Source organism: Podarcis pityusensis (assembly GCF_964106645.2).
Source record: "Podarcis pityusensis genome assembly, chromosome: 1".
Taxonomy (NCBI): Eukaryota; Metazoa; Chordata; class Lepidosauria; order Squamata; family Lacertidae; genus Podarcis; species Podarcis pityusensis.
In genome coordinates, this window is record NC_138028.1 from 17,902,244 (window position 1) to 17,911,238 (window position 8,995).

At 40.2% G+C, this 8,995-nt stretch overlaps 1 protein-coding gene across 2 annotated transcripts in view; it reads left to right on the plus strand.

Annotated features, from left to right (window-relative positions):
* The window catches only part of SETD3 (SET domain containing 3, actin N3(tau)-histidine methyltransferase), a 47,801-nt gene extending 42,515 nt beyond the window's left edge, over positions 1-5,286 (plus strand). For both annotated transcript variants that reach the window (XM_080978782.1, XM_080978781.1), the window contains exons 10-13: positions 663-829; positions 1,647-1,732; positions 2,651-2,811; positions 3,928-5,286. In XM_080978782.1, the coding sequence (XP_080834908.1) occupies positions 663-829; positions 1,647-1,732; positions 2,651-2,811; positions 3,928-4,374 (861 nt within the window). In that variant the 3' untranslated portion in view covers positions 4,375-5,286. The remainder of the gene's footprint in view (positions 1-662; positions 830-1,646; positions 1,733-2,650; positions 2,812-3,927) is intronic.
* Positions 5,287-8,995: the final 3,709 nt, after the last annotated feature.

The following is an 8,995-nucleotide window of genomic DNA, read 5'->3' on the forward strand; positions in this document are numbered from 1 at the left end:
GGGGAGCACTATCCAAAACTAATCATAGGGCAGCAGTTCTGATAACTACAGTACACATGTATAGAATTAAATGTTATTTAACACATAGAGTAGACCTCGAGTATCTCGGCTAGCTGGCTTCCATTCAGTGGTCTTGGGAAGGTAAGCAGAAGGAAAATCTCAGTTAACTCCCCCCCCCCCCCGCGTAGTATCAGCAAACTCTGTTAGACGGAACCCGGTTCAGGAATGATATCCAGTAATATTTTGAGGTCCCTTTAGAATGTGAATGCCATCTTTTTAGGTGAGGTGTTCTCTTTCTTTGATTGGTCAAGTCATTTGACAGCTCACGGTACACCATTTTTTGGAAAAAGCTGCATTTCTGTGTGAATTCTGTTGCTCTCTATTTCTAATGCATGTAGTTCTGAAGATGGTCAATGGAGGAGCTTTGGGCACATGCAGGTAGAGGTCTCTGTGTTTAGAACAGCGTCCAAAGTGTTTGAGTAAAAGTAGTTCCTAGGGTTAAAGTTTGCCTTGTCCGTTATTTAAAGATAGCATTCTCATATGCATTGTGGTCTGCAGCACTATAGTATGGGGGGGGGGGTTGTGTAATGTGTAATTTGTCATTCCATGAGTTGATCCTAAGCTATTTTTCTGTCCCTTCGCTTCTCTTTTCATCCTCCTAGATTTACATTTTTTATGGCACTCGGTCAAATGCTGAATTTGTGATCCACAGTGGGTTTTTCTTTGATAATAATTCACATGACAGAGTGAAAATAAAGCTTGGAGTGAGTAAAAGTGACAGGCTGTATGCTATGAAGGCAGAGGTCTTAGCTCGCGCTGGCATCCCAACGTAAGTCAAATTGAAAGACGCTGTTTTTGTATTGAAACATTTCAAGCTCTAAGGTCAAGTAGAACATTATAGCAAAACTGCTGTTCATTAAAGTAGGTGGAGCCTACATTATATCTCACTCCTATATAGTTATCTTAAATTGCTGTTATTAAGCAAGTTTGCTGATTATGAGACACGTTTACCAACATCTTTAGAATAAATTGTCTGTTGGAGGGCAAGAGAATATGCCGGTTTGCTATTTTTGCTCTCTGTTTCCCCTCATTATAAAAGTACTGTCATGGTCTATTTGTGACCTATAATGCTTTCAGCATCCTTCATTTTTGAACCATAAATCCAAACACACACTGTTACTTTTGAACCATAATCTTTTTAATTCAGACTATTGTACAATATCTAGTCAGTGTTCTTTGGTTGAATTACCAGCCATCTTGCTAGATTGACTAGATTTTCTTCTAATGGATTTTTCAATAATTTCTGATGGTCGGTATGTCAAGGGAGCAAGTGTTAATATTTTGTAGCTTGGAAATGAGATTTCTATAGGTCTTTACGTGGTAAATGAAAGCATGCACAATTTTTATTAGGTTGTTATATAAAGTAATAGTAAAGTAATACTTGACTAATCTATTATAGAGGAGGAATTGCTCAATTTTTATCTGAGAAAAGTTTGAACAGCTTCAGTTTAATGCTCAGAAAATGGATTATACAGCTTCACTTTACAATAATAAGAATATATTATAAATTAAGGATTTTCATACCACATAATCAAGCTACCAAAGACTGACATCTTATTCACTTTTTTTTTTACTTTCTTTTTTAGTTCTAGTGTGTTTGCCTTGCACTCAACAGAGCCTCCAATCTCAGCCCAGCTTCTGGCTTTCCTTAGAGTGTTTTGCATGACGGAAGGTAAAAAACAAACAAACACCTTATGAAAAATTGTATCAAATTTTGTTTGATTGTTTGAAGGTCAAAATGGGATTAAGGAAAGAAAGTTCAGCCCTCCAAAGAATTCCAGAGAAATTACTAGCCCACCAAAGAAAAAAATATCCTAGCCTTTCTGACCATATATACCATTCTCTGGTAGACATTAATGGAACATTGAAGATCTGGAAAGACTATTTTCCAGTTTGCAAAAGCTTTTATAGAATTTTAGAGTTGGAAGGGACCCTGAGGATCATCTAGTCCAACCCCCTGCAGTACAGGAATGCACAGCAGTCCCATGCAATGATTGAACCTGCAACCTTGGCATTATCAACACCATGCTGTAACCAACCTAGGCAAATTTTACTTGTCACAATTGATTACACAAGTGGCTATTTACAAGCCTATTTTGTAAACCAAAATATATTCTTCAGGATTTTTATACCTCTTTTTTCTTGGAGATGCTATATTGAGGAAGGTGGGGAATTGCAAATAAAAGATCATTAGTTAGGTATTTATTTATAGCTTTATGCAAAAAAACCAAAACCTCTCAAGGTGAGTTTGTAAGATGAAATAAATAAAAGCAATTTAAAACCACAAAAATTTAAAATTATGAACAATACACGCTCTGTGATGGTGAAGCCTTCTTAGGCTGTGATATTTTCACAGACTTAGCTGGAAGAAAATCACATTGAACTTGGTGATGGCCGGAATAAATGGAACAATTCTCTGTTTGTATTTAGAGAATCTATTCTGTGCCAGTAAAGTCTGGAGCTTCAGCTCTGAAGAACTCAGAAAGCAACAGGTCCACTTACTAATGCTATGAATGGTTCGGTTTTGTTAGCCTTCCAGAGGCCAAAATAAATGGAGCAATTGCTGATTGTCCTTTCTCCTCCTCAACAGATGAGCTGAAGGAGCACTTGATAGGAGAGCATGCAATCGACAGAATCTTCACTCTTGGCAATTCTGAATTTCCAGTGAGCTGGGACAATGAGGTGAAACTTTGGACATTCCTTGAAGCCAGGGCATCTCTTCTGTTAAAAACCTACAAAACCACTATTTTGGTAAGACTTCTAAGAGCATGCTTGTACTTATAACCTAACAGGATACTTGGTCTAATCTCATAGGAATGAGTTCGTCTTTTTAAAACATTCCCTTTTGGTGCCTTTCTCCTCTAGAAAGGAGTTAATAGTATTCTTTGTGCTTGAGAGATGTTTAGAGGTGTAAGCTCATCATTTGGTTGCTGCACTGTAGGTTTTCTGAACTTTGTACAGTGGTACCTCTGGTTACGTACTTAATTCGTTCCGGAGGTCCGTTCTTAACCTGAAACTGTTCTTAACCTGACTACTTTAGCTAATAGGGCATCCTGCTGCTGCCGCTGCACAATTTCTCTTCTCATCCTGAAGCAAAGTTCTTAACCCGAGGTACTATTTCTGAGTTAGCGGAGTCTGTAACCTGAAGCGTATGTAACCCGAGGTACCACTGTATTCAGAAATGGACCATGTATTTCAGAAGCTGGGCTTCTGAAAAAAAGCAATTTTCTATTTTAGTATGTGTGCGGTACTTTGGGGTTGAGGAGGCAGGCACCTCTTAATGCTTATGATTTATACCCACTTTTCAGACACACTCATTCCAGCTACTCTATAGCAGTGTTTCCCAAGCTTAGTTCTTCTGCTGCTTTTGGACTACAATTCCCATCATCCCTGACCACTGGTCTTGCTAGCTAGGGATGATGGGTGTTGTAGTCCAAAAACAGCTGGAGACCCAAGTTTGGGAAACACTGCTCTATAGTGTCTTTCTGGGCATGGAAACTCTTTTGTCTTCTCAAAAGGTTTCTTCGAATTGCAAACATTTCCTTTTTTTCCAGACCTCCGCTGACTTAAGATTCCAAGACCGTTTCATACTCAGTATTATCTGCTCGCTTTAATGAGTCTACTTTCTGCCCCTTAGGCCTAGAACACCTATCTGCTGCTACCTTTCACTATGTATAACTGCATTCATTTTTACATTTGACCTGGCATAACAATGGCATTGTTATGATTAATACAACAATGTAAAAACTGGTAACTTTGACCACTTACAGAAGTACAGCTTTACGGTTAAAATCCAAAGCCTTGCTTAGATTTTGGTGAATGCACTACGTTTTATTCTCTTCTCCCCTCCCCCATTTCTCTTTTTAGGATGATAAATCTTTTTTGGAAACGCATGACCTTACCTGTCACGCGACAATGGCTATTAAACTGCGCTTAGGTGAGAAAGAAATTTTGGAGAAAGCAGTCAAGAGTGCGGCCACCAACAGAGAGTACTACGGCAAACAAATGGCAGAAGGAGTTCTCCTCCCCAAGTATGAAGAGAGTAATATTGCCTTACTAGAGAATACTGTGGCAGACTCAAGACTCCCAATTGTCTTGAGAAACTTGGACGAAGAGACGGAGGATCAAGAGGACTTAAAGATTGAGGAAGCCATTGGGGCAGAAGTTGCAGCAAATGGATTTGTGAATGGTGACAATTCTTTGCTTAACGGGACCAAATCGGAAAATGAAAATCTAAATCAAGAGGAAAGTAACAGAGAGACTGAAGATGCCAAAGAATCTTCTTCAGACAGTACTGATGAGGTTAAAGAATAGCTCTAAAATAGTTTTGAATTTATTGTGAAATTGAAAACTAGCAGGTGTTCCCTTCTTCTTCTTCTTCTTCTTCTTCTTCTTCTTCTTCTTCTTCTTCTCCTCCGAACAGTGATTTACATTGGTGTGTTTCCTAACATTTCTTTCTGCAGAGGAAAATGTTTTTTGCTGCTTTATAATAATAATAAAAAAAAGATTTTTAAGTTATTTAAAAGATTTAGCATCCCTTTTCTACTAAGATTGCCATCTTGCTTTTGGAGGCCTAGGGTCCAGGAAAAATTAGAGAGGTGGTACCTTTGGAGAATTGTGCAGCCCTCGGTTAGGAAAACGTGTTTACTTCCTAGGGAAGAGTTCAACTTTATCTGCTATCTTTCTGTTCTGTTTACTCTGACTTCTAAAATGTAAAGCTTGTTTTCTTGCCCAAGGAGGTGGCAAGTTTGACTGACTGACCACTTGGCATAAGCAGAGATCAGAGCAGCACAAAAGAGTAGATGCACTGAAAAGTAGATACACCCTTAAAAATGTAAGGTGGCAACCTTATTTTCACTAGGTTTCAAACGTTAAGAATACATTCTAATTACAGTGGTTTCTATAAACTATCGTTTATTTTGTGGTTTGGTTTACTGTACAAGAAACTTAATTTCCCACCCCACCATATCCTTGAAATCAAAGTGCGCAACTACAGTACATCCTCAGTTTGTTTATTATTATTTTTTAAGGCTTGACTTTTTTAAAATTTCAAAATGGCACTGGTTTAATTTGGTGAAGAAAGAGATTGGAAGCAACTCAGCCCAGCCTCCAGATTCAAACTGTGTTGTTCAGAGTGAGGCTGCTCCCCAACCTTTTCAGATTTTCACAAATAGCTAGAGATTTTCAAAGCTACACTTTTGACTAAGAAAATTATTAAAAGTAAAATTGATTAATTTGTGTCTTGCTACTTTTTCATTCATTTGCATGAGCATAAGCGTTGGATGTATTGACTTAGATTTCAGCTCTGGTTACACAGGCCGCAAGGGAGTTGGGATAGGAGTGGTAAGCAGCAGGGTCTGGGGAATGTGTGAATACACACAGTAGGGGTGAGAGGAACTGGATCCCACCAGTGTGGACCGCTTGGGCATGTGGGTGGGGCACTGTCCTCTCAAATCATGTGACAACAAGCGATTCAAAGGTCAGGTATTGTCTTTCAGTGGAAGATTCTTCATTTGCAGTTCCAGCTCCTCTGCAGCCATTGCTTGACTTCAAACTAGAGAGGCAAAAAGAGACTCTTCCTCGAACTTCCCCATCTGATGTTATATGGTGTCCAATTTGGGGGAAGTAAAGGTAAAGGGACCCCTGACCATTAGGTCCAGTCGTGACTGACTCTGGAGTTGCGGTGCTCATCTCGCTTCATTGCCCGAGGGAGCCGGCGTACAGCTTCTGGGTCATGTGGCCAGCATGACTAAGCCGCTTCTGGCGAACCAGAGCAGCGCACGGAAACGCCGTTTACCTTCCCGCCGGAGTGGTACATATTTATCTACTTGCACTTTGACGTGCTTTTGAACTGCTAGGTTGGCAGGAGCAGGGACCGAGCAACAGGAGCTCACCCTGTCGCGGGGATTCGAACCGCCAACCTTCTGATCAGCAAGTCCTAGGCTCTGTGGTTTAACCCACATTTGGGACAAGTGGGTAGTCCTAAATACCCTGGTGGGCCAACCTCTGGGACTTCTTTTTTTTTTTTTTTAATAAGCATTATTAAACAGCTTAATTTTTTTTAACCCCCTAAGGTTGTGTACAACATAAACAATATTGCTAAAAGAAAAATGAAACATAGAACCAGTAAAACAGCAATAGCAACATGAAAAAAAGTCTGAGTGTGACACAGTTGTTTCTCAGGACATCATTAAGCCTGCAATTCTGTGCCTTCTTATGTAAGAGTAAATCATTTTGAAAACATTGGGCTTTACTTCTGAGTAAACATGCATAGGATTCCACTTAAAATTGTGTCGTTATTACTTTTGCAATACAATATTGCCACTTTTAGGGACCATATTGTCGACTAATCAGGGTGGAAGGCTGGATATTCCCCACCAATGAGCTAAAGCCTATTCATTTGGGATGTAACCCAGAGAAAGCTAGGCATGTCCAAATCCCATTGACATCTGTGGGTGATTAGAGCTTAACTACAGAGCTAAACTGAAATAGCCCTTTTTAGTTTTGTTCTTGCTATTGTCAAGAGACACTTCTATTTTTTTATACGCTTTTGACTGCAACCTTTAATTTTTTGCCAATATCTTAGCCTTGGAATTAGAAGGAAGCATGTTTGGTCTAAAAAGCCTGGGTTTTAACGGTCCAGACAATTGTGCAGTTCCTCACAGATCAGGAAAGATCTGGAACCTTGGGGGCAGGCGAGCCGTAATCTATAAGCTTGTCTGAACAAACGCATTCAGGGAAGTTTCCCAGTCTAAGCTACCAGGAGTCACCAACCTTTTGGGGCCTATGGGAACTTTTGCTATTTTGAGAGTGTGCATTGGGTGCCGCTCTCCAGTTGCTTCTCCTCCCTCTTCCATGTCCGTCTGTTTACTCACCCATCGGCAGGAAAGGAGTAGCATGCATATACACTTTGTTTTTCTGGGTAAAAATCTGATCCTGCAGAATTAAAAACAGGCGCTATTGAACTTTCCATAATTTTGCACCAGGTCCTCAACAGTGCAAGCTTATAGTACATTGCAGTTTTAAAAAACCGCAGATCTGGTGTGTAACTCACCTCCACAAAAAATTACCTTGCATGGATTTTCATGTTTTTTTACTTCGGTAAACAACAAAACCACCAGTTAGAGAAACACAAATTTCAGGAAGCGTCTGTGAACACTGAGGTGTCCTATGATTTGATTGTAGCTTTGAGGGGATTCCCTTGTAAAAATTATGAAGATCCATAAAGATCTGTGCCTCAGGTTGATGTATTTGTGCCACGTCAGCTTTTGAAAGCACCTGGACCCATAATTTTTTTTATGGTTCAGTCAGTGGAGATGAATGTGATCTGTGATATGATGGCTGTTGGGTGGGAGGAGATTCTTTGAAAATAGTATGTAATTTGAAGAGAACATTTATGAATCCAAGTTGTTGGGGCGGGGACTGCAAGCACTTTCTCTCCTGTAGGACCTCACTTTCTTCTCTGTTCCTACCTCAAGACTCCTAGATCATTCCCCTTCATTCCCATCTTGACAGTCCGCTTTCTGTGCTGCTGCTCAGGTACATAGAGTTAAAGGAGGAAGTCGCAAAACATATTATTTACCACATTCTCTTGCATCTTTATGTACTTTTAAAGGGATGAAAGGTAATTCACCCTCACCACCCTATTATTAACTCAGCCCTGGCATGGGGAGGTGTAGATGTTTTGCTAATGCCAGGAGACGTATTCAGGGGTCCCATTGCACCATGACCACCACATGCAGATGTGCCCCCAAATTTCATATTTGATCCTCCAGAGGGCCCTGTCCATGACAGGTAATCCATTCCCAAAATCACACAGACCACCAGCAATCATCATTTCTGTATTGTCTGGATTTACGTTAATCAGAAAACAAAAATGGCACCTTTTTTTTAGTCACTTAGCCATCAACTGCTAACCCAGAACAACATGGAAATAGTTTTTCAAAGAAGCTATTGTATTCTCAAGTCTGAGAATTAAAGCTGTCGGTTGTCGGGTTGATTAAACTGTGCCTTCCTATTGGTGTACAGAACATTGAAGGGGCTAAAATATAACCTGGTGGGATCTCTCAATTTACTACTTCCCAGGTTATAAAGCAGCCACCATCTAATCAAATCTCCTGTATAGTAGCTTTTTGATGCACCATCCTTGAGGATACTCCTGATAGATCTGGTGGTCAGATGTATGAAAAGCGATGAAATAGTCTAGAAGACAGGGTCACATTCGCCCATCTCCCTACATGAGTACTGCCTACTAAAGCAGCTTCTGCCCCAGATACTGTTCACAACCCAGAATTATCTGGATCCAGAAAATTGATTTCTTGCAAAGAATGCTTCGAGCTGTCACATCTAAATACCGAACTTCAGAAAAACCCAAAAAGGTTTGTATGACATTACATGGTTGAAAAGAGAGGTTTCTTTAGCAATGATGACTAACTCTTCTCATCCACCTGTGGTTGGTAGCCGTGAGATACAATAGCGCACAGCAAAGTAGGAAACTCACATGGTCAAATTGCAGCAAGGCCAGGCAGGGTGTTAAGATTACTGACAATGACAGCTCCCAGCAACCATCTTGTTGCAATAGGGGTTGAGGAATGGAAGCCTTACAAGCTTCTTGACTCAAGTCATGAAGAACCTCTGGCCTGAAGATTGGTGCTCCTCTTTAGCTCTGTGGTCTGTTGCCCATTGTTTCCCGTACTGTTGGACTGGCAAGGTAGTGTTTTGTTTTGTTTTAAAAGAGCAGATAGGGAAATAATCAGTATACAGAATCCCATTTCAAAATGGAGTCATACCTCTCTACTTCAGGTCATGTTAGAAAATACCAAAAGACCAGGCCAATTTGTTTTATGTATGCAACCACGGCTGCCAGAATGTTACTTGCCCAGAGGTTACTGTCCCAACAAAGGAAGAATAGCAAGTAAAGTTAATAGACTATGCA